Here is a 25,021-nt window from a genome sequence, read left to right on the forward strand (position 1 = left end):
GATGCCCGGTTTAATTGAATGACGATAAATCGAAAGAGGCGGAGACAGAGCCACCGGAAGAGCCCGAGGACGCGCGGCCCAATCGACTCGCGTTGCGGAACTCGCGCGCGTTACACGCGTTGACAAACGATAAATAAAGTCGACCACGATTCGGACGACCGGCCAGCCCGGCAATCGATACTGCTCTTTGCTTCGTTAGCGAATCACCGACCGATGCTCCGCGAATTGACTGCTTCGAATTCGAGAATTCCAGCCGGCGAACGAGCCGTTTCCCCCGAGCTTCCAAAGTGGCCAATATTTTTCAAAATATTCGCTGGTTACCTTATTAACCACTTGCACTGTGACTTCTTTCATATCTAGGTTGACTAGCACTGCCTCATTCTTAATTATTTCCCCAGGAGAACGATACAATTTTTATTTCCTGTGTACGTTTCTATCTACATTCAATCGTAAATTATAATAACAGGAGGATCGAATCGTGTTTCAATTTTGAAAAAATATATGAAACCCATACTTAGTAAGTTATGTACGAAATTTTCGTCACGAGTCTGGCACGTTGTGCAAGGGATTAAAAAAAGTATGAATCGCTGCTCAATTTTTGTAGCAAAATATATCTGAATAAATACGTGTATCCAGTGATGACCACCAGAAACATCTTGACTATTTCAACAAATCTCGCTGTACGAAATATACACAGCTGACGATTTAATTTTATTAAAAATGAAGAATACGGCTGACTCGTTGATGTTTGCAGAGTTCAGTCGCGGTTAGATCGATTACCAAAGGATCGAAAGTGTGAGCGGCAACTTTTAAATAGTGAACAATCGAAGTTCGCCGCAGGGAAACTAGAAGATCCAGCAAACGCGTGGTTCAAAGGCTGCGTTCTCGTCGAAAGGAGCAACGTGTCCCTGAATAGAGGCAGAAATATTTTTAGAGGACACAGTATGTGGTTCGGTGACGATTATACCACCGCTGTGAGCCACTATCCCAAGAAAGGATCTCCCGGCGATGGAGGAGAAGAAAAAACGGATTAGGGGTTGGTCGAAAAAGGCGGGTTCGAGAAATCCCGCGGATTTCTAGGGTTCTCCTACCTCTCTCTCTCTCTTTCTCTCTCTTTCTAACATTCTCTCATCCTTTCTCGTTTCTTTCACGGTACTCTACCCTTCGGGATCCGCTCGTGGGTCCCATGGGAAATCGGTCTAAACGGGATCGTCCGAAACAGGTTCTCGAAGATCACCGCCGCGTTTCGGAGAGTAGCCGGTCCCGGTGACCGTGACAAATCGTCGCCGCCTCGAGGCTATCGATCACAATGCGAGATATTCAAATGGACGAGGGAGAGAGCGCGAAACAGTTCATTAAAAATGGATCTTCCGCGTGGCGTGCCAGATAAGCGAGTTATCAGCTGATCGGGCGAAAGCTTCCCAGTATCTCGTTGATAGTCATCTTCAAGCTCGAATATTGCTTTTAGGAGGCCGGGAGAATGCCAGTGCAATGGTCATAATCGCTGGACCCCGGACTTTCGTTCGTTTGCAGCATGCACGTGTTCTTAAGAAATCTGTATTAAAAATTCATTGCACTTTTATCTCGAAGATATTTCAATGATCCTACACCGGAAATAGATAAATCCGAAGTCTAGGCGCCGCCGCTTCCAAAACCAAGCAGAGAGCAAGTTCTGGCATTCGTCGTTGTGGTCACGATAATACGAAAATCGTTGAATAAACCCACCAGCGAAATGATAAGTGTTTTATTCACTATCGTCGGGTTGCAGGATCGCGGTAATCAAATCGGAGTGTAAAGCTGGCAGTGACAGCGCAAGCTGCGTCGTTTATCGGTAGCTAATAGAGAGGCAGTGAAGGGAAAAAAGATGTCGAATGGGGAGAAATCTGACTCGGGACGGCCCTGATCCGAAGTTATCCGAGCTGCGATGCAGAGAGAGAGAGAACGAGAGAGAACGAGAGAGAAAGAAAGATAGAAGGAGACGGGGGAACGAGAGAGAAAGAGAGAGCCGATTATATTAAATGGTTGGTAAAACGGTCTGCTTAACATAGCGTTTATCTGCTCCTCTTGGTTTTAGTACTTTTTCACTGCCTCGTCAGCCATTGCCCATAAACTCTACTACAAGGCTTGCCCTCTCCGCCGCACTTCATCCCCATGATGCTCGGTCTCCGTTACCCTACACATTTTTCTCGGTACCCTCTCGTCGTCTGACCTACGCGAGGCGCACATGCACACCGCCATGTGGCTGCTGTCCGTCGACGAAGAGGACGAGGAAAGCGTCGGTGTATACTTAGCAACGGGACTCATAAAGAATATAGAACCATTAAAACGAGTCATCCTCTTGAGCGCGCTCATCACACTTCGACGCCTTTTTTGTTTACGTAAATCCTCCTCCCCCGTTCGCGCGCACCCTCCGTTTCACTTTGCCACCAGAACACCGACTCTCATCTCGTCTTCTCTCCTCTCTTCTTCCACGAGTGCCGATTAAGCCCCGGGCCCATTCAACCGGCGAGCATTACGCAAAGCGTATCGCGAATAAACGCGAATCCGTTCACATTATCCAACGATCAAACACGATGCGGACCACCTGCGAAAATCAAGTTCTAGTCGCGTATCTATGAGAAACACTGAATTCTCATAGGTCCGCTGCTTTTGGGGACCTCATTGACTCTGTACTTTCGCTTCGATGGAGACTAGATTAACCTCGAAAAGAAAAAAAGAAACGTCTTTTAATACACTTGCTTCTACCCAATCGAATGCTTTCTTGCATTACTGATGTGCAAAGTGAGAACAATAGATTATGATTTTTTATTTAACGCTTTAATGTCAATAATAATTATTAAACAGATCGCTCGATAATTTGAATAATTCGGAAGAATAATATTCTTACGTTTCTCCATCGTTACAGTTTTGCATAACTCATGTTTGCGACAAATGCATCAAATCCGCGATCTAGTGCACATTTGGAAAACATTGAGTTAGAAATCAACCTTGACGTCGACATTTAACAGTCGCCAGCATCGATTACGCGAATATCGTGCAGCTGTTTTGACTACATTTACTGACTCATCTCGTTAGACTAACTACTTCTACTTGCAACAAACAAAGCACAAGCGCAAGGCGATGCGAATTTAGTGAACGATTCTATGGGCAGTGGGTAAGGTCGTTTTTATGGAAAGTAAGCCGAGGCCACGTTCAGTGTTGTAGATCATTTTTTTTTTCGGGCGGTTCTCTGCATGGGGAAAGCAGCATCCGACAATGGGGCCGGTTTGCTGCGCCCTTTCGAATTTTTATCGAAAGAACATATACAACGGACGGTGTACGCGGAATGTCGTCGACGTCGAACCCTCGACCAGCACAATACCACCCTCGTCGCGAGAAAGGAGACTAGCTGGCCGATGGCGAGACTGGGGGAGGAAAAGAGAAAGAGAGAAGAGAGAGAGAAAGAGAGGGTGAGAGAGAGAGAACTGTGTGTAGAATATACACATATACTTATGGCGGAACGACGTGAAAGAGGGTGGCTTAGCATGAGGGGCGTGGTGGCCCCACCACCCCCATCAAGCGACCAGGCAGAAACTACTTTTGGGGTAGCCGACCCACACACCTCCTTCTCTCCGCCTCAGCCCCCCGATTCGACCCTTGTGTCTGTTCGAACCGAGCCGAGCCAAGCCGAATGCGAAGCCAGCCAGCCAGCCAGCCAGCTAGCTTCGCTAGCGAGCCAGCCAAGCCACCCCTCGCACCCGAAAAATAATTGCGCGTTTCGTGGTCTCTTGATCCGCGCGTAAAAGTAATCCAAACATCGCATAAAAATTATGTTTACGAGTTTCGAATGGGCGCAGGGGTCGACCCTGCACTGCCACGCTCGGGGAACGTATCAACAGCCTCCTGTCTCTCCTCTCTCTCTCTCTCTCTCTTCCATCTTTTGCCCCTCTCGGCTAGATAGGGATCTCTTGTTCTAGGAATTTCTCGGATTGTTTAGAACGACTCCTAGAGGCGGTCGGTGCACAAGAGTTTACGAGGTGATCGTCCGTATACTTTTATGGAGTGTGCTCCCTCCTCTTATCTCGTCAACGTCTATTTAATCGGCAGTCGTTTATCGTTGCTTTTCGGCGACGATGACTGCCGATACGACGGATTACCGCGAATAACACATCAATGAGCGCGATCATTTTTCGAGTATTATCTCGTTGCAATATCTTGTTTGTTTCCTTTGTCATGCTCTGCTTTCACCTCGCCGAGTTTAACGCTTTGCCTACCGCAATAAGTTGATTATAGAAGGTGCGCGGTCATTCTTCTGCTTAGTATCAGCACCGAAAAAGACCACCGAGCTGTGTTTTTCGAGATAACTTCGACTTAAAGGTCGCTTTTGAATAATTTATCTCATGAATTTATTAAAGTAAAGTATCGACAGGATTCCTTCCTTGATTTTGGCTATGAAGGAAATTTTACTGGAATTAGCAACTCGTTTGAAAACCCTTTGATTCTCAATCCTTGAACGGACGTTCAAAATAAACTGGAAAAACGTATTAATGTAGCGTTTCCTTCGTCCAGCTTGGCAAGTGATAATCAATTACAGATAAGCTCGTATTGCATGAACATAGATTAAATAATCATCAGTGAACATTTGAATATGCTAAAATACTAATGACTCTTCACCAGATGAGTAATAATATCGCGAAGTTGTTTCTGCAGTAATTTTTGTAGAACATGCTCATGGCACGGTAGTCCCAGGCGTTAATTCTGTAGGCAAAGCGTTAAGGAATCGTTGCGCGAGCAGCTGTAAGATAAACCGCAGATTTTCAGCGGACCGACGTATCTTAATTTATGGGACACGGTGGCAAATATTGAAGTACAATTCGTGACGCACAGTCGCACGAGCGGTTCGGCGAAGGTAGGCGCCGGGTGCCGATGGAACACAACACTCACCTGTTTTCTCTTTGATTTCGCACAGGACCGAGAACAGGGCCGGCTTCATTCGATGGCAGTTTAACGTGTGTTTTCTGTGAGAGAAAAAACGAAAAATTATTAGGGCGCCGAATCTAATGAAACGACGGGTACATCTGAAAATAACACGTTGATCGTGTTTTTGCGCGGAAGGCGCGTCAACGTTTTGGCACACGTTGAACGATCGTGGACCAATAACGCGAAGATAAACGCGGCCTTATCGCCGAGGCTTGTACACAAGCTGCGTTACGGCTTGTCATTACCAACACGCGTACACGGTTACTCGCATCATTGAACGGTTTAACCATCGTTATAAAATATTAAGAAGACCTCGTAAAAATAATGCCTGCGTTTCCCGCAGGTAACAAAGTCGCGGCGAGCTCGAAGGCGATCAACGTAATCCGCTTCCATCACGGTTTTTTCCTCGGAACAAGCACTGTCAAAACGCGGCGCAAGACAAACCGTAATTCCACCCTGATTTGCAGAATGCAAAAATTTTTCGTGAAATATTCGCGAAATAAAAACGCTGTAATTCTGGTGTCACCGGGTGCGTTCGGCTTCCGATGCCAAAACTGTCCTAGATAATTATTGCGCGGTAATCAACCCGTAATAGATTAAGTCAACTCAAGTTGACTCGTTCAAAAATCCATCGACTGAATTCTTCACTTTATTGTGCTATCGATTCTTCAATAACAATAGCGCATTTCGATCGTTAACAATGAATTTGCCTTAGTTATAACCGAATATAACTTTGGAGAATAATTTAAGACGCGAGTGCAATAAGGTTATCTTATTGCTTTACCGATGAACAATTTAGAATGAGTAGCTCGTTAATATTTAAATAATATTACCATTGATTCTTTGAACGTTGTTCCTGGTAACTGACGTTTCCGAACACTCGCACGAATGCATCACTTATTGAGGAGAATTATGAAGCACGATGTAAAGCCTGTTACATCGTAATAGTTTCCCAATATCTAGTGTTAATGTATGTCAAATTGCAAACAAATATGTACCGGAACAATCAAACATTAATGGCAAACAATCGGAACAATTGATAAATACAACAGCTTGACGGGCGGCTAAAGGCGCCATTAGCGTACAACGGAAGTTGAACGTTGATTAACCAGTATCCTAAGAGAAGAATTAAATCTTGCAAAGAAAACATGGCAGACAAAATTTCGTTAACGATCGAAACGATTTTTTAATACTTTGATTTGTTTGATAAAGCATTGCGAAAGAAAATAGTTGGAAAATTGGTTGTTTCGAGCCGCGACTACTCCGGCAGTTCTAGCGTTAAAAAATGGCGGCTGATCGGATGTGTAGACTAGGATGATCTACCTTGCTTGTGCCTCGTCTAAACTCTGGTCGGTGATATTCATGATTTGCTGAAGGATTTCGCCGATATCCTGCTTCCTAGCATCCGCGGCTGGGTCTGGACCCTGTGTCGCGGACCCATCGACGGGCCCCATGCTTCCGTATCCACCGGTGTTTTGGGCCCCCTGGCCCTGATTGCCTCCCATCAAACCAACACCTGATCCACCGTGTTGCAGCATCCTGCCAGTTTCATCCATCAACTGTGGACTGCAGCGCTAGTATGTTATCCCCTGCTTCTTTTTATTTTATCTCTATCTCGTATATATATTTCTCTGTCTCTGATTCTCTCTCTCTCTCTTGCTTTTTCTGTGTCTATTTTTCTACTTAAGTTTCCGCGTTGTCGACGCAATGTCGTCGAGTTCGTTTACACAATAGACAACACTCGCGGACTACGGTCTATATATCGTATACCAGGTGTCGCGGAAAAACACGACCATACAAACAACCAGTCCCGCTCTTTCACTCGAAAAACCGACTTCAACGACTTCGTACGTGTTTCTGTATAACTTCGAGGAAAATACGTTGCATACACGTGCTCTCTCTATCTCTATCTCACTCGTGCGACACTTCGTATATGGAAGCCCCGGGCAGCAGCAGCAGCGGCGGCAGCAGCAGGCATGCACATTGTAAAAATATAATCTCTCGTAAATAATGCGAATATCGAATGATCGCCGGGGGGAAACGGTGCACAATACCGTAGACAGGATCCGACGAAACGCGCGGTCACGATATATCCCCAGTCGCTTTGGAGGTTATGCCGCCGTGGCCTTTGTCTCTTACGTATCTCGTTTGGCGTTTTAACTCTCTGCTCCTCGCTCTTCTCTTTTCTGATCAATTCGCCCCGTCTTTCTTGCGCTCCCAGCGCTCTCGTCTTCGTTTCTCGCTCGTGTGGTTCTTTATCTCTGTCTCCTGCTACCTTTCTCAGCGCCCTTCGTATCCTTTTTATTTTTTGCTTGTTCGTCTACGTATCTGTTCGTGAACAGTAGTCCCAGGAACATTCCAGTTTACGCGCCGTTTCAAATAATCTGTCTTACTGGTTCCCTTTTCTTCAGTATACACGCTAAGAGGATGATGAAAATGGTGCAGCTTCGGGCAGCTTGGGGACTTGACGGATTGTCGGGTTTTACGTATACGCGGTTAGAGTCGACGGTCGCGGCGTCGGCGGCCGGCCCGCATGCACTCTCCTTTCACTTGGTCTCTCGAAACGCTGCTCGGCAAAGATACTTGGTCGAAGTTGCTGAGGAAAATCGGCGGCGTTCCTCGAGCCATCCGCGCACGGACGACGTCACACACCAACTCTCCCTCCGCCTTAGAAGGCAACGCGCGGACCGACCGTTGTCTGTCGCTCTTTTCACTCTTCTCGGCCGCGAGCGACTGCTACGCTCCTGGCCCGATGCACGCGCGTGTTCGTGCGTCCGTGTGCGAGCACCGTGTCTGCCTCGGTATATGTGCGTGCGTGCGCTAATCGGCGGCCATAACAGCCGCCGTCGACCAATCAGAGCGCCCAACTCATCTCTGTCCTCGTCCAGCCAATCCGTTCACCTCGCTCTTTCTTTCTCCTGCTCACGTGGATTGTCCGCGTGCGCATCCACTTTATTTACGACGCGACCTCGCCGCCTTTTCGTACCCGCGTCCTCCTTAACCTGTATTGTGCACACCTTTCGAATTTCAACGGACTACTACGATACCTCAAAACCCTTCCACTAGGTAAACTCTTTCTCTAATTGTAAATTCCGACCAAAATCTCGCGAGTATATCCGTCGTCCTTTACCTGGTTATTACGAGTTACGACAGGCGCAAACTCCGCCCATTTCGCCGACTTCGTTTTTTTTCCATCGTCCTCGCTGTCCGATCCCGTTCGCGTATACGTGATTCCCACGCAAACACTTGAGTAAAAAATAGACGAAACTAAACGCTTTTGTCGCGATCTTGCCTTACCGAACACTGTGCAGGTAAAACAAGGAGACTTTGGGCTCGAGAAATGTAAATTATGGCCCGTTACTGCGCAGGCTCGCTCTGTAAACATGGCTGCGCGGGCGACCATTTTTGATATCGCGGGAAAATATAAATGGTCAGTGACAACTTTCGATTATTGTTGTATTGAGTCACACGTTTCATTCAAATTATGTGTTTAAAGTTTTTACGAGTAATATTATGTTATTTTTCCTTTCTTTATTTAAAGCTCTTAGCAAGATCAATACAGTAATGTTCCATTGCAGTCAAAGTAATAAGTGTTTGAAGCACGCTTATTGCCTTCAAATAATAGTCAGTACTTGTAGGTAGTAAAAATTAAATATATTGGATATTCGATTCTTGCTAACGTGTCTAGGTTCTCGAACTATCGGTAACGTCGAGCGTGACACGAAAATGGTAAGAGGGCTCTAGAGCTCAACAAAAGCTAAGCTTAGTCAATACGTGTCCTAAGGCTGTAGTTTCAAACGGTTCTTTGAACTCATACTATTGCGTTACTGGTTATGTTTGATTTTTTTCGGTTTATTAGGCAAGAATTTTTCACACAATTTTTAATTTATATATAACTTTATACATATAATATTTTCTTGAAGTGTTATCACAAAATTCTAAGGAAGGAAATCTATGTTGCAATTGTGCACGATATAAGCAACAAACACGAGGTAAACAACACATCCAACACAAGGTGCCAGAACGGGACGGTAGTATCCATATACTCTTCTATAACCCTAAAGAACACCTTAAGCAAATATGAATTGCGAGAAGTATTATGATCGAAGACACAAAGGATATCTGATACATTTCGTGAATAATAAGGGAATTTCTAAAACTTCTCTAATGGAAATGTTATCTATTTATGGACCTATTATATCTGTAAGCAACAGGGGTGGCACTGAAGGTTTACATTATGTGACTTTTAAAAATGTAGAAGATGCTATAAAATGTATACAAACATTGATTCATAATAAAGACATTAAGCTCTTACCACATAAAAACAAAAATACGAAAGGCATTACTGAAAATAGTAAAGGGCGAAGGAGAGATTTTGATAATATATCAGTCACTTCGGAAAACACTGATAATAATGGCTCTATTACATCAAGATCCTCTTTGAAGCCACTTTTGAAACGAGTGGATAAAATGAGATCCAATTCTTCATTGTCTTCAGAAATGCTTGACGAGAAGTCTGGGATAGAGTTTCATGAAAATGGAGTTCCAACTTCTACTTCTAATAAAGGAAGAGAGCTTATTACAGCTCAAGAAGTAATTGTAGCTAACATTCATCCGAATACGAAAATATTCGACATAGCGTATCTATTCGAAGATTACCATCCAATATGTATAACTTCTATAATGCAAACACCAAACACTGAATTAACTTACTGTCATATATATTTTGAGACATTTGAACAAGCATTATCCGTGGAAAAGAAATTTGATAAATATACCTTGCATGGGAAGAGTCTTATTGTTCTGAGACCACAAACAATGATTCAGGAAGCTCTTCTCATGTAAAAGTGTTCCGATTCTATATTTAGTTTTTGATAATAATTTACAATTCCTCAGTTACCTTTTGAAACTGTCTTTCTGGATTTGTAAAACGTTCTTAATGTTGAAAATGAAGTTTCTTCTTTCACAATCGACTTCAATCGAATTCATATCATATTGATTGTAAAGAAAATACAAAAGTTATGAGATATATGTAAATTTACATGTTAATTTATTCATCCAATTAAAATATTAGGTGTTATTTATTAAGGTAATTGATGTAATTTTTGACTTCTAACAAGTTATATCAGTTATAAGAAACTTCGTTTGTTCTATAACTAATTTGAAATCGACAATTACATGGAACTAATGGCTGTGAAGTAGTGTTTATGTAAAATTGATTTTTTGAATAGTAAATAGACGCAAAAATAGACATCGTAAATATGTTTCCGACAGTTCTATGAGGTTATAGATTTTATTATTTAAAGCTTCTTTAAAAATCAAATTTCGCGCCGTATGCCTCTGGTGAAGCGCCAACCGAATGGAGGCGAGAAAACCGTAAAACCGCAAGCACAGTAGAGTAAGATAACTCTCTTGCTCACTCGCTGTTTCGCCTCTTTTTCTTTTGCTACGAGGGCAGCAGTGTCTCATCAGAAAATCGCCAACCAATCAGAGCAAAAGAAACCCCATATTGACCCCCCCCCCCCCCCCCATAAATCCAGCTGCTGCCTGGACGTATGCAAAAGTAGGACCCATTACTGTATTTTGTTAATAGATGGCGTCGTAAATATTTTTAGGTTTGGGCAACATAGTATGATTTCTAACCTATTTTACATAGTCTCCGGTTTTTCGAAATTTAAAACGTGTCTACCTGTTTTGTGAACTGTGTGTTATTTATTTTTCTGTGATTATCCACGTGTGTGTTCTGGAAATATGCAGTTGAAAATGTCAAAGCCATTTAATAAGAATTTAGTCAGACGGTTACTGGAACAGGAGAACTTATTTATCACGAGTATATTTTCAAAAACGCCTCTGCCTCAGTCAAAAATAGGTACAAATATATACGAGTAATATAACCTTAGAACTACGTATAATGTTTATTACAATGATAAAAATCAATGCCGTTTAGTTTCAGATGAAAATAGTAAAATAGTAACACATAATGTCGAAACTATCTCAAAAGGTAGGTTATCTATAATATTTATAAGGAGCTCGTTTAGTTTGTTATTTTCCGATTTTGATTATATTTTCCATCAAAGCTAAAGGTTTTCAAAAGGTTTCCGGAGAGGTGAAAAGAGCAAACACATTCGAAGAGTTACATGCAAAACTCGAAGGTTTGAGAAATGTGAAGAGACTAGGTTACAAAGATAAACAGTTAAAGAAAAATTTAAAAAACAAAATGAAAAAAATGTCTAAAAGGGAGGAGCGTATAATGCAAAGAAAGATGGTAAAAACTGAACAAAATGCAACTGGAGGACCTAAATTAAAAAAAGATGACTGTGATGTACCAAAGATTCCAAGGCCAAAACCTGTATTCAATTCAGAGGGAAAAATGGTGTTCAGTAAATTTGATTTTTCTGAAATTGGAACTAAAAAAAAATCACCCAAAAATGCAAAGGATCCCAAGAAGATTTTACTCGAATTGAAACAAAAAAAAGAGAAGTTGAAGGAAATGGAGCAGTTAGGTGAGACAGAGAAAGCTCAAGAGATGAAAGAGAAGCAAGCGTGGAATTCTGTTTTAGCTAAAGCCAGTGGAGAAAAAGTAAATGAAGAAATAGCTATACACGAACTTGTAGCTTTATGTGTAACTTTATGTCTTTGTTGATCTATGTTTATTCATTTCTTTTAGGTAAAAGATGATCCTGGATTACTAAAACGATCAATATCTAGAAAAGAACAGAAAAAGAAGCACAGTGCCAAAAAATGGGAATCGAGGTTGGAGAACGTTCAGAAGGGAATTCGTGAACGGCAGGAAAAGCGGCAAGAAAACATTATGAAAAGGAAAAAGGAGAAAAAAGTGAACAAACTTAAAAAAAATGCTAAAAGAGGACGGGCGACACCTGGTTTTTAAATCAACTAGAACATTGTAGTGTAATCATTTATTTTGGAAGACTTTCGCGTGTATCATACACTGTTTGCTGCGCGTAATTTACTGTAAGGTTATTATGCGAAGGCCATGGAAGTTTGTATGCTGTGAGAAGAGTACGTATGTATACATAATTCATTTGGACGAAGCTGTTTTAGAACGTACCAGGATATTACACAGAGACACATTCAATTAGAGGGATCAACTATCTTAAATAATATAGATACAAATACCGTCGTAATGAGCCCATGCTTGATATGTATGTACACACGTCTTCAGTGTCATTCACGTGATGGACAGTGAGTCTGTGTATGCAGTACTATTGTTTACAATGCTTTATTTATAGATTTTGATCATTTATTTCATCATTTTCTTTTTGTACACGAGTTTAACAAATTCGTATTTACATTAACACACACTTGTAGGCATACACGTACATTATCTCGTTAAGTAACTTTCGTCATGTAAAAAGCGGGATGGTTATAGCGTGCTTGACAAGTATGTCGGTAAAAAATTTAGTTCGCCTTAGTTTATGTCGCGCGTGTCAGATGTGTTTATACAGTTTATTATAGTTTCTTTTATTTCCATTTTGATAACGCGTGTATTCTTTGAAACTAGTTCGTGTTGTGGCACTTCTCGTGGTACAACCTCGCGGTCTTCGAGTTGAAGGCAGACAGATCTTGACATTTCGAAAGGTGGACACGTTCGTTTGTTGACTAGTAGATGATTGGTAGGTCGAAGACGAGGGCTTCGATGTAGCCGCCCTCTTCAACCTCCTGCTAGGTATCTCCGAGAACGGACGATACGGAATTTGCATGCGTCAAAGCCGTCCACAACGGACTGTGATCTACAGGCAGTGGCACCGCCGATTTTGCTGGTCGAGGAGACCTGAAAAATAAAATGATTTGCCATCAGGAAACAGTGCATTCGCTTCTTAAAACATTTACGTGGTCTCCTTACTGTATATAATGTATATATCGCATCATTTAATTTTATTAACAATAGAGCTATCAGAGGTGGCAGAACGATGTATTACAATTTTTGTTTCCATACCACAATAAAATCCAACGAAAGTCACCGATATTAGATTCTTGCATCATTTTCATAAATCATTTTGGAATGCTTGCAACAAAAATGTTTCTATATACTATGGAGGTCGATTTCTTTTTAGATTGCCCCGAAAGATTATAGCAGTTTCCCGTCAAAGTAGGAAACCCCGAATTGATAGAACGTGATCCGGGGTCGGCAATGTAGGAACTGTTCAGAGCATGCGTTTACAATGAAATTTCGTTCGATAGTGACGGGTCGACAGAAGGAAATCCAGTTTCCTTGGCGGTCAAAATTATTGGCGGGTTTTGGATGGATTAGCAAAGATTGATGTGCAAAAATTCAACCTGGGCGGTACCAAAGCTGGATGCTAGTCTGGACTGCTAAGTTCTACTGCGGTGCTCTGTTCAGGATCCGATCTCTCCTCGACCACCGTATCCAATTCCAGCGATGGGAACGTGCGCGAATCTCGATCGCTTCGTAACGACACCACCCTCGTCGGTCGATCAATTCCCACTGTCACATAGAAATCAAATTATAATCACCACTGAAACGATCCACGCTGTTCGGGGTACCAATTAATTCGCTGCCCTTCCACAAACTTGTTCGCAAACAAGTACAGGAATAGGGTCGATCCGTTTGCATCGTAAAAGCGAATGAAACATAATAAGCTTGCCATCAACTGTTTTGTACAGCATTATTTGTAATGGTCAGTTCACGAAGATGATCTTTATGGCAAGAATAAACGTACATTTTCCCCATGAGTTGTTTGAAACCAAAAAAATTCAGCGACGCAAATGGTTAAATTTTCTTATCTTGTAGGACAAATTTGTAGAATTAGTGTATTAACAGAAATTACAATTGATTGATTCGTAAGCCCCGAATTAAATGGCACCCCTGGCATATGAAAAAAGAGCTCGAGTCGGAAAGCAGACTCGCGAATAAAAGCGCGAGAACGCAGCAAGAATACTAATTGGAGCGTACTTAAAGACGATACGCTTTGTCGATCTATTGTAATAGTTCAAATACAGTTGTATGCAAGATATATGTAATGCGATGTATAATACATTGCCAGGCTTGCAGAGCTCAGTCGCGGTTCAGCTACATGCGCCTCACGATATCGATGAATTTATTCATGCTGTTGCATCGCGAATGAGCTGAAGCTGCGAGATATATACCGGCGTGGAAACGTTTAGACGAGCCGATTCAACGCATTTCGACGCGGAGATCAGCGTCAATGGCGAGCCCATTGATCGCGTGCCGATTCATTCCTACGACCGTTAACTTTTTGCGCCGTCCAAATGCGCGCGTTCCTTTCGGCTTTACCGCGAAAATTTAATTAAACTCTACGCCGAGAGAGTATGCAACTGCAGCAGCGCGAGCGGCAGCGGGCAGAGTATTTGTGCAATTCAAGAAAAAATGAACCGCGCCGGTTCTCAGAAAATTCTAGCGTCTCTAGAGACGAGATCAAGCAACAAACCAGGATGAAGAAGTTTTACCTAAATCCTCTTTAGACGCTGCGCTTGACGGGATGGAATGAAATAATGGACATGTATTTTAGTTCTTTCGACACAGTTGATTCGCGAGTTATCGGAATCCGTTCCACCGATTCGAGCCTACTCCACGTTTCCCGATTCTCGTCGATCAAAACGTTATAACGCTGCGTGAGTTACGAGCTGTACGAAACGGCCGCTCGAAAAGAAAACTAGACAAAAAAAGAAAAAAAACAGAGACCGAGCCATTTTATTTATCGACGGGCATTATCAAGACGATAAAACTGCAACACATCAAGATCGTCGCGTCCCGGGACAACATACGGGACGACGAACGTAGCGAAGCACCGGTCATTGGAATTTATAGGAAACCGATAAAAGCCTTCGCGCTCTCGACGTGTTTGTTTTCGCGACGCCTCCGATGAAGATTAAACATTCCCGTGGAAAAGATACCGCGGGCGCGCGCGCGCGCGCGCGCGGTACCGCCGCGTTTGAATTTAAAGCACGCCCGGAATCGGCGCACGAAACCGGCATATTCAGACCGACATTCAATCTGGTTTAATGCCTTTTCCGCTCTTTTTATGTGTGCATAACGTGGCCCACCGTGGCTTGCCACGTATACACGGCCAGGCTCCATATACGGGACCGCACTGACGCAACGGATTTCCGAGTATCAGGGCATGCGTAGGCGTCCCAAAGCGTCTGGGGAGGAAACCGGGAAGCCGCTGAGGTTGCTAATGAGGACGGGGGTGCTCAAATACAAATATCCCGTGGCCCGTTTACGGTTTCGCCACGAATCTCCGCGTGAGAAAATATTTCCTTTTCGAAGACGGCGGGGAACGGTTTAAATCCACGCATCGTCGTGTTCTGAACATTTTAATTAACCCTGCGCACTTTATGCATATCGTGCATCCAATTCGTTTCATCTAAGTGGAGACGAATCTATATTCATTCAACTTGTCGAGCGTACAGTAAATCTAAATTTTCTTCCTCTTCTAAGAGATTGTCGACGACAAATTCCATAGAGGAAATCACTAAATATCAAACTTTATGCATTTCTGGAAGATATGGGAAGAGGAAAAACAGTACAGTAGAAAAATTTGGAGACTTTTCACCCATGCACTCGAAGCCATTTTAACTGTAAATCTGAAATAATCTTGTGAAAGCATAGAGAGTTACACTTTTAACAATTTTTGAAATCTAAATTTTGATACTAGAGAAATTATTTTCGAATGTGGTATAACAATTTCCGTGGTGCCTCAGAGTCACCACTCGAATGCAGAGGGTTAAGATTGTGGATACATTACGATTACATTTGGTGCGAACAATTTGTTATTTTGTATGAATACCACAGCATTCGAGTTTCCTCTATTCGTCCCGAGGTTAAGCGAATCTCCAATATTTCCTCCTCTTTGAGAATTCCCCTATTGTCCGTCGGGTAATAACTAACTTTTACGATCGCCCGGAGTCAACAGAATGGCACCTGCCAAAAATTCTGACCGTTCTTCGGCGTCCTCCTTCCACGTGAATTAGAGTTCAGCAAGATTCCCGGAAGTTTTCGTGTTGGAGCCCGCGTAAAGTTTGATTGTCACGGCGCCGAACGTTCGGTGATAGGTGAGCGGGCAAAGTCGCTCCTTAAAACTCACCTAAGCGATGAACGGGACTGAAACGAACGAGGCTCAGTGCTCCGTGATCCAGATCGCAGTTTCGCCTCCTGGCCCGTTCCCTGGCGAGCTTCGCCCGCCTCCTCAGGCAACAGATCACCATGAGCGCCAGCAACGGGAATCCCAGGATGCACGATACGATCGGTATAATGATGCTCTCCGGAGTCACTGGAAACCAAACCACAAATTTCCCCGGGAATCAAACAGACCATTTCTGCTGGAACTCGCGCGAAGTTCAGTTTCATGGTTCCGATTACGTTTCCTACCGAATATCGGCGCGGCTCGCGAATAACATAACGCGTCCGCAGGTGCACGCTCTCCCGGTTCAATATATGTATTGCATCGATCAGTTGTTTAGGGGAACGCGGCGTACGCGTCCCATAAGGATGCCTTGTTACGAGCTAGATTCGTCCGAACCATATTTCCTCGTCGTTTCTACTCTTGCGGAACACAATGTCGAAGCCTTTTCTTCTTCAACGTAAACATTCTATTTGGTAGACCGAACCTTGACGAAATTGACTAGCGAAACCACGTGTGCAATTTTTCGAAGCTGAATATTGTTATAAGTTGAACCTTCGACGCAGAGAACCGGTGTTTCAACCATCAGACTAAAGACGACGACATTTGAATGATCGATAATGATTGGGATAATTTGTAACTCTGTTTATGAATTTTTTTGAAACATGTTTTTAGAAGTAATTCTCTCAGCTATTAATTTCGACTATTCGTTAGAAACTGAACAATAGGATGACTCCTTTAATCCCTTGTACTAAGATGTCTTTCAGCAGCTACGCCGAGTAGTACTTCCTTGTCTCAAATTTACTTGATTAAGATAATTTAATTTTATCGATGTTTAAATATTAATGATCGAAGAGTGGAATTAGATTTCTATTTAAAGCACATAAATAGCCTGCACATTTAATGTATTATCGAAATCTTCATAACGAATCTGACACGATCGTATGGGGTACGGGATTAGCAAGTTACTTATGCTTGATCAATAGACATTGCAATAACTAGGCTGTATTCGAAATAAATTGGACAGCTTTCATCCAATCGATAATCTCGAAATTATATTATTCAATGAAATTCACGGATACGCGAGTCGTTATCTCGCATTAAAAGGTTTTGATCACGCAATTCGCTGAAGCAGCTGCTGTCGCGCGAACCGAAAATAATTGGAGTTCCATGGAAAATCAAGTTGTCCCGCCGTAATTTACCAGTGATTTACGCGGTGTAACTAACACGGCTGTACGTTAATATGCGCGCTCACCTGTTGGATACACCAGAATCGTCGGTCTCTTCGACTGCGGTATGGTCGGCATTGTCGGTCGACCCGCCGTGATCTCGACCGACATTTTCCACTCGATCTGAAACAAAATCGATTCTACCTTTTAGCTTGCTGCCGCTAAATCGGGATTTAAAAAATTCCGCAATCGAGTCACGCGCCCCTTCTCCAATTTCACTGGAAAAGTAGCTTCGCCTCTAGGCAAGTCCGCGTAAAAACCATTCGAGCCTCGGCGACGTTCGTTACCAGCCACGATTCAAGTCTTCGTTGAATGAAGCTCGGAGCCTCTGGCGTTTCCCGATTTTCTAATTTTCCTCTTGGCTCAGCCTAATGCCGCTGCCACGCCGGGAGCAAGGCAATCGCAAACATCAACACCGAATCCCAATCTTCCCCTTTGACGATTTTTCGCCGCCGTAATTATCTCGCAGAGTTCCCCGTTAGAACGCTCCTCGTCCGAATATTCTCGTGTAAATATCCCATCCTAGTGAACGCAAAATAATCTACCGTGAATAGGGAGTGGATGAAAGTTTAGAATAGTTAAAGAAACTATTATTTTGCACAAAGGTCCATGATCTGGTTTTTGTATCTTCAATTTTAGTATTTATTTAGCTGAAGCAATGGCTCTATTATGTGCCAGATATCTGTTCAAACAAAACAGAGTACTCGAAAAAAAGACAAATATTTTATAACAAATGCCTGGTGGTAATCAACTATTTGTCCAGGAAGAAAAATTAGGTCACAAAACGAAGAACGAACGAGAATTGAACATAAATTCAGGAAACGAGAGTGCTGTCTGCCAGGGATGGGGAACATGATCCAAAAGTACTACATGTCTCCGTGGATGGGTTAGGTTCTAAGAATAGCCCTTTGTCTCGCGAGGAAAAAAAAACTGGTGTAATAGCGGAGCATGTAGTTCAATATTGACACGCGAGAATTGACCTTTCACCTGCTCGAGACGAAAGCGCTATTTACCGGGGTCCTTTGTCTTCGCAAACCCCTTCCACCTATCGCGTCTGCCACCACGTTTGCTACCCCTCGTCGCCATTTCCACGGTCGCCGGAAAGCAATAACGTTAGACGGGCGACGTCGCCCCGGTGTGAATATCGGGAACGAGCGAAAACGGCCGTCGAGTCCCAGAATTTCCTCGCCTCCTGAATTCTTTCCACGGGGTGTCATTGCGGGAGGACTTAATTTCCTCCCGGCGACACCACTCCGCGATCACTATACTCTTGAGTGGCGCGAGTCCACCGTAGACTCGAGGAATTTCAAATTATCAAGGGAGGCGAATTTTATAGCAATTTCTGTCGTTCCTACCTTTCTATTTTGACGTTATTTTCGATTTTATTACTTATTATTATAATCATTATCAGATTATTGCTCTTACTATATTTACTATTATTTTTTACTTATTTTACAACTTACTATTTAACTTATTATTTTGTGTCACGTTTCAGGGGAACGGAACGAAGGCAACTAATATTGGACTAACTTCTGATGTCTGTTACGTTTTGGTGGTTAACAGGACTGGGCATTTAATAAAGGTAAGATAGAAATTTTTATAGAAAATGTACTTTATACATGCTTATCTAGTCGATCCATTAGATAACGATTACGATAAATGTTCCCTTAGCTTTTATTTCATTAAATAAAATGCCCAGATTTTGTGGCGCTATTATGATATACTATTGCTGCGGCAACCAACAACGTCAAATTCCGCCATCGATTAAGATAAAACTTTCCATTCGTCGTTCAGAATTTCACTAAAATACGAAAGGTCCCATATCTTTAATGAAAGAAGAACGTCACCCTTGAGAACGTACATCAAGGCCCCAGAAATTGTCAAGGCTTCGCTCAATCTCCATAATTTCATCTACCTCCCAAATTTCATTAAACGCTGAATTCTCTGACTCCGGTGACGAAACCGGTCCTCGAGACGGTCTCCGGCATTCCGTCCCTCGTTTTATCCCTCCTCCACTTTTCCCGTTAACAGCTCGTCGAACATGGCCTGTGCAAATCGTTCCACACGCGTGTCCTCTGTTCGAAAAAAAAATCGCTGGGTCTCCGAGAGACCCCCGACCCCGTCGAAGGGACGTTGACGCCCTTAAAACGATTGCTTCGAAACGGCAAACAGTTTCCTGTATTCGGGGCGGGTCACTCCCCTCTCCCTCTATTTCTATCTGTATTTTTCCCTGTCTTTAGGTCTCTCCCTTCCTCCTTCTGTCTCTATTTCTCTCTCTCTTTCTCCCTCTCTTTCTCTCTGTTTCTATAGCATCGCCACGATTTGCTCTAACCATCGAACGATGGAAATAGCTCGACCCGTTTTTCGATCAAACCTCCCGCGCGTATTCCCATCCTCCGAGACCGCCGAGCCCAGCCGTTCCCTCCGTTTCCCATTTGACAAAAAAGGCGGGAATTGAAAAATGTAATTAACGATCGACGGTGAAACTCGCCGTAGAACTTCGCTCCTGGAAATCGGCCAAAGACTTATTCCTCCATCCTCTTCTTGGCGAGCGCATCTTCCGCTCTCCGTGTTTCGCTCAGGGTCGCCGTAAAACTTCCGCGCAGTGTTCAACCGTTTTCGAGAGAGATCTTTAAGTGTGACCTATCCCGCAACCCGTCGCCACCGACGTAATTAATTAAAATTCCCCGGGTGATTGTTTCAGTATTCAACGCGGCAACGCTTATCCACGCGCGACTCGCGACCTCGTCAATATTTTACGTCTACGCTCAGACTTTCGCTAAGATAGCGAGAGATAAGCGCCGGCAGAGAGTTAAAATATAATGATCGATAGTTTGACTAAATAGCAATGTATAGTGGATGCTTGATCGTCCAAGTATTTGATGTCTGAATTTTTTATTAGCTATTTGCGTACTCCATTTTATTTATTGTACCTATCAGTGAAGAGCGGCATAACATTCTATTGGTTTAATAATATTGGTGAATACTAGTTGTGCTAAAATAATTTATTGCAACTACTCTACCTTACACTAGACACTCTCAGCTTTTATTCGCGCTAAATAACATTCAAATCAACCCCCGGAAACACGACATCAATTCGACTCAAATGATTTCTTCACAATCGGATCATTTATCTTCGAGCGAACAATCTTTATTTTTTGTAATATATAAATAAATTTGCCAATACTAAGACAATTTCCGCCAAGCAACATTTGCGATCATTTATTATTCCGACCAAGTACAGTCGTATAATCGGTATAAAATTCTTAGATCTATCAAACAAGACTTTATCCGAGAGTCTTTCAAGATAAGAATTGATCAATGTGATCAACGATATCCCCGAAGAAACCACCCCCGTCTACGTGGTTCTGGTCAGAGCGCATCCTTCGAACCGTCGTAAAAATTCGAAACCTTTTCGAATCCGATTCTCTGTTTCCGGGTCGCCTTCACCGCGAACTAGGTCGTCCAATTCTCCGTGAAACGGTATCCCCGGCATATTAGAACCGAGTATTCCGGCCCGCGATCTCTAAAGGCTGTGCGCGCCTCCGTCGCGAGGCGGGCACAGCCGGCTCGAAACGCTATTTCCGGAAGCGGAAAGTCGGGTTCGTCGCGCGTTATCGATCTACCCCGAACTGTTCGCAGTGCGCTCCGTTTTGCGCTGAAGAGGATGACGAGGCTCCGGCTGCGGCGCCGCGAAACGGCACGATATTCTTTTCGGGGCTGGTTCGCACACGCGAACCGCCTCCGTGCCTAAGGAAACGAAGAGCGGCGGGCCTCCGCGTCGTCGTCGCGAGCTTGCTCGGTTGCGGGCTGTCTGCTTGCGGGTTCCCCGACGTTGCTCTAGCCTAGAAGTTCCCGGAACAGCATCCTTGCGGTGTAGAGTCTGGCTCGATCTTTGCAACGTTTCGGGCGCAAGTGTTTCAGGTTTTTCTGCTGGTTAATGGATTTGTCCATTAGCATTCCGAGAGGCGCTAGATTTTATAAAATGAAAGTATTGTAAGTCGGGAAAATTATCTTAGACCTCGAGTTGAAATTGTTTGCGAAGAGTTAATAGAACAATTTTTGTCCGATTTGAACAAATAAATTCTGTTATTCATCCTTCGGAGACATGACAATTAACGTGTTAATTCAAACCTAATTAGGTCCACGAATTTTATCGTTCATTTTTCTTCTAACGAACGATCAGGATTTTCTAACTATCCGATTTGATATTCTACTTCTTCTTTAATAAAATCTACCCCGTCTTAAAGTAGACACTCTCAGCTTTAATTTGCGCTAAATCACATTCGAATCCGGCCACGGCGGCACAATTTGAAACCGTCTCGAACGCGTCCCCTTCGCAATCGAGTCATTCATCTCCGAGCCAACAATCGTTACTTTTTCGTAATTAGTAGCAGTGCCAAATCGCTTCGGGGACGGCAGCGAAGCCACGGCACGTTCTCCATCTCGCATATTTCAAAATAAGAAGGGTACACGAGCCACGCCCGTCCTTAGCAGCGTCAAATAAATCATGGTTAAATCAGATCGCAGGGCGAGGTGATAAACGATGTTCCCCTGTTTACCTTTTGTCGACGGCTGTTTGCTCCGACGTGTTTCGTGGACAGGAAGCTGCGATTACATCCCGAAGGTATATACCGGATGCATTTGGGACGGGTTATTCACGGTATCGAGCCCGCGTACGTCGCGAAATGCGCGTTAGTGTACGCAGAGGCTCGGAATTAACAGGCGGACGCGTTTCCGGGATAGCAGCCAAAGAGCGTACCCGTTCGGAGGCCCGCGTAACACAACCAACCTGAGTACACACACGCGCGTAACACGGTCCCGTGTTTTGAAACACGGGGTTGCAGTTGCCGCTGGTGATGGTGTGCATACGTCGACACGGGGACCAGAGGAACCGGAGGCGTTTCTGTCGATCCCCTCGCGAACGTGCGCTGCCTGTGCGAGCAATTACAGTTCGATTCCGCAATCGGTATTTGAACGTCAGAATCCAAATCGAAAAGCGAAAATTCCAGCGTGTTTGTCTTCTATTTTCCCGAAAGGGACAAATCGCGGTACATTCGCCTCGATTATTGCTTGCCCAAGGTAACTTCTCGTGGCGGTGACTACGATCAACGAATGCCGCACACGAGGGATGTTAATATGAGTCCAACTTCGAATTAATATAGCCTCGTGAAAAATAATCGCACGATTATTCGCCCAAGCTCATTTAAAAGCGTGAAGCATCTACTTTTGCGATACCAAGCTGATTCTTTATGAAAAATATTTTTTCATCGCGTGTAGAATTTTAAAAGCGAAACTCTTCCCTCTTCTCTGTCCAGCGAATAACAGTGGCCTTGAAATCTCGGAGACACCTTCCTTTGGGAGCATACCCCTTGATTTCTCTTAATCTTTTCTTTGCCCCCAAACTTACCAAAGCTCGGGATCGACCCAGTTGCAGGACCACCTGTGCGCCATTGTTCACTCACAACTTTGTTGTCCCACCGGTGCCGGCCCATCCGCGGTACCCAAGACTCTTCTCCGGCAGGTTTGTTTGCACTGAACTTAATGAAACATGCAGTCCGCGTAATTCACGTAATTGCGCGTTCTTGCGATTGTTCGGTGAAGCACAAGCCGGGAACTATAGTTGGGAACTATGCGCAGCATGCGACCCGATGGAACTACATCGCGTGAAGAAAGTACTCTAAATTGGACATTCTGAAGTCCCGCACGGTGGATGTACGAGACAATTTCGTTGCGAGCACTGTCCGTTGCCGAAAAGGTGGCACGCTATCTGTGGAGAGGCTTGATCTACACGCCTGAGTCTATGACCTCCGGAAACCTACTTCTGTGGGTAAACAAGAGGACTGATAAGCTAATCGACGCGGGACGCGGGTGGATCGGTCGATCGCTTCAGCTAATCATGTCTCTTGTTCAACCTGCAACTTGGCCAATAATAATCGAAGGTCAAGTATGAAAACAGAATGGAAGAGGTTGATAGGAGGCCGCAAGATCCGTTTTTTTTTTAAATTGGGGATTAATAGCTATGGATTATTTCTGTCAATAATGGAAACGCGTTTAGTATACTACATAGTTGTACGTTTACCCTACATGGCTAATTTGGTGGGAATCTCTACGCTTTTCTCTGTGTCATCTCTTGAGCAACGGACAGTATCACTGTCTCCTCCGTTGCGACGATGCGTTCAATCGCGACCATTGCGTTGAGTTATTAGATGTCTACGTCAGCGGACCTCCAGTGCATTCTGCGATTCTTACGGTGGGAAAAACCATCGAGCGAAGAATTAGTTTTCATTTTTAGATGTCTAACGATATTTCCTGTGCAACGAGATTCCCAGTGACTTCACGTTCGCGAAACGTGTGGTAACTGGCTGTGAAACGTGGTTTTACGAGTACGACGTGTGCAAACAAGTTACAATCTTCGGAATAGCTCATCAAAAACGAACGGAAACCCGAAAACTTGAACTGGGTTTATGGAACACTAAAAGCAACGATTTTAATTACGTCACATCGAGGAAGCAACGATATTTATTGCAATATTTGTCTCGAGTGACAAATTTGTTGAACAAATAGCTCGCGAACATATTTCTACAATATCGATAACCGTGGATTAATATGTAATACACACATATGTATAGTTACATTTCATAACAGCTTAAGTTTAATTTGCGTTCCATAAATCGGAACAATGCGAAAATTGAAGTACGCAATATGGAACAGCTCGCTTAGGAACGCTTCGAACGAACATTTTATTTTACAGCTGATTGTTAGACAACGGTATTTGCGCGACAGTGAATTCGCGAAGAACAATGTTTCAAAATATCGGCAGAAATTTGTCCAACCATTTCCATATGCTCCGTCTATTTGTTAATTTATTTTTCGCGCCGCTGTATCAGAAACCGGGCCACCGTTGATCAGTATTTCGAGAATGGCTACTTTTATCTCACGCGCATTGTCTCGTGCGGGACCTATTTCGAAAGGCGGCGAAATCAATTTCGATAAATAAATAAGCGACTCACAATTTTATTTCCATATTCCGGAGCGGCTTCCTTTTTACGTAACACGCTCCGGCCTCGACTGGTTGGAATTCCGATGGTATATTTTGCTCTGATTCGCTCTAGCCGGCGCGCGCGCGTGCAATCTGCCGTTAAATCGAGCTCGAAACTTCGTCTTTGACCTTTCGGCTAGGCCTAAGGGAGGCGAAACTCGTTAGGAATCACGTAAGTCGCGATTTCACGCGGTCGCTCACGGTTGAAAAGGCCGGCCGGATCGATGTTTTAGATAGCCTGGGAGCGGCCGAACGGTCTCGAACACCTTTTAATCGTCCTTCGGCCTCGTCCTTCCACCTCGAGGCCATAATTCCAGCCTTTCGCGCACCCCGTTCGTTTCGACCGCTTTGATTTGTTGCAGTCGCGTGTAATTACGCCCGAGCGCCCGTGAACGCATTCGCCGGGCCCGAAACTCTTTTCCTCTGCCTCCTCCCTCCCCCCCTCCCTCGCCGTCGTCCATCGACGAAGATTTCCGCGCGGCAGATTGTATTTAGTTGACCCAGTACCGCGTTCGCGGGACCGCTCCGAGGATCAACCCTTGATCGCGACGGCGAATTTTCACACGCGATAATTAGATGGAATCTTGTTCGCCGCGGATTTACATTTTTATCCGCTGATCCGGGGAATCTGATCGTCGAACGTCCCGTTTGGAAAGAGACGCTTC

At 43.9% G+C, this 25,021-nt stretch overlaps 4 protein-coding genes across 10 annotated transcripts in view; 2 read left to right on the top strand and 2 right to left on the bottom strand.

Moving 5' to 3' along the window:
* The window catches only part of Exd (PBX homeobox extradenticle), a 57,951-nt gene extending 49,679 nt beyond the window's left edge, over positions 1 to 8,272 (bottom strand). For 2 of the 6 annotated variants that reach the window (XM_078189605.1, XM_078189604.1), the window contains exons 1-2: positions 6,283 to 8,272; positions 4,924 to 4,997 (exon numbers count right to left, since the gene is read on the bottom strand). In XM_078189605.1, coding sequence (XP_078045731.1) covers positions 4,924 to 4,997; positions 6,283 to 6,515 — 307 coding nt within the window. In that variant the 5' untranslated portion in view covers positions 6,516 to 8,272. The remainder of the gene's footprint in view (positions 1 to 4,923; positions 4,998 to 6,282) is intronic. The other 4 variants (XM_078189603.1, XM_078189601.1, XM_078189606.1 and 1 more) reach the window with 3 other exon arrangements.
* Positions 8,273 to 8,436: 164 nt separating this feature from the next.
* LOC144474580 (uncharacterized) lies at positions 8,437 to 10,416 on the top strand. Its single transcript, XM_078189607.1, has one exon. It carries the CDS (start codon positions 9,040 to 9,042, stop codon positions 9,802 to 9,804), a length of 765 nt encoding a protein of 254 aa, XP_078045733.1. The 5' UTR covers positions 8,437 to 9,039; the 3' UTR covers positions 9,805 to 10,416.
* A 146-nt stretch (positions 10,417 to 10,562) lies between these two features.
* Surf6 (Surfeit locus protein 6) lies at positions 10,563 to 13,290 on the top strand. 2 transcript variants are annotated; one of them, XM_078189065.1, is made up of 4 exons: positions 10,563 to 10,828; positions 10,913 to 10,960; positions 11,037 to 11,539; positions 11,627 to 13,290. In XM_078189065.1, the coding sequence occupies exons 1-4, from the start codon at positions 10,711 to 10,713 to the stop codon at positions 11,846 to 11,848; spliced, it is 891 nt and encodes a 296-aa protein (XP_078045191.1). In that variant the 5' UTR covers positions 10,563 to 10,710; the 3' UTR covers positions 11,849 to 13,290. The 2 variants fall into 2 exon arrangements, with proteins under 2 accessions (XP_078045191.1, XP_078045190.1); XM_078189064.1 differs by having other exon boundaries at positions 10,567 to 10,828; positions 10,907 to 10,960.
* LOC144474335 (uncharacterized) lies at positions 12,670 to 21,928 on the bottom strand. Its single transcript, XM_078189066.1, has 5 exons — positions 21,877 to 21,928; positions 17,341 to 17,437; positions 16,050 to 16,235; positions 13,258 to 13,426; positions 12,670 to 12,751 (listed from the first exon to the last, which is right to left on the bottom strand). The coding sequence occupies exons 2-4, from the start codon at positions 17,423 to 17,425 to the stop codon at positions 13,281 to 13,283; spliced, it is 417 nt and encodes a 138-aa protein (XP_078045192.1). The 5' UTR covers positions 17,426 to 17,437; positions 21,877 to 21,928; the 3' UTR covers positions 12,670 to 12,751; positions 13,258 to 13,280.
* Between the last annotated feature and the right edge of the window lie 3,093 nt (positions 21,929 to 25,021).

The sequence above is a fragment of the Augochlora pura genome, chromosome 8 (genome assembly GCF_028453695.1).
Source record: "Augochlora pura isolate Apur16 chromosome 8, APUR_v2.2.1, whole genome shotgun sequence".
Taxonomy (NCBI): domain Eukaryota; kingdom Metazoa; phylum Arthropoda; class Insecta; order Hymenoptera; family Halictidae; genus Augochlora; species Augochlora pura.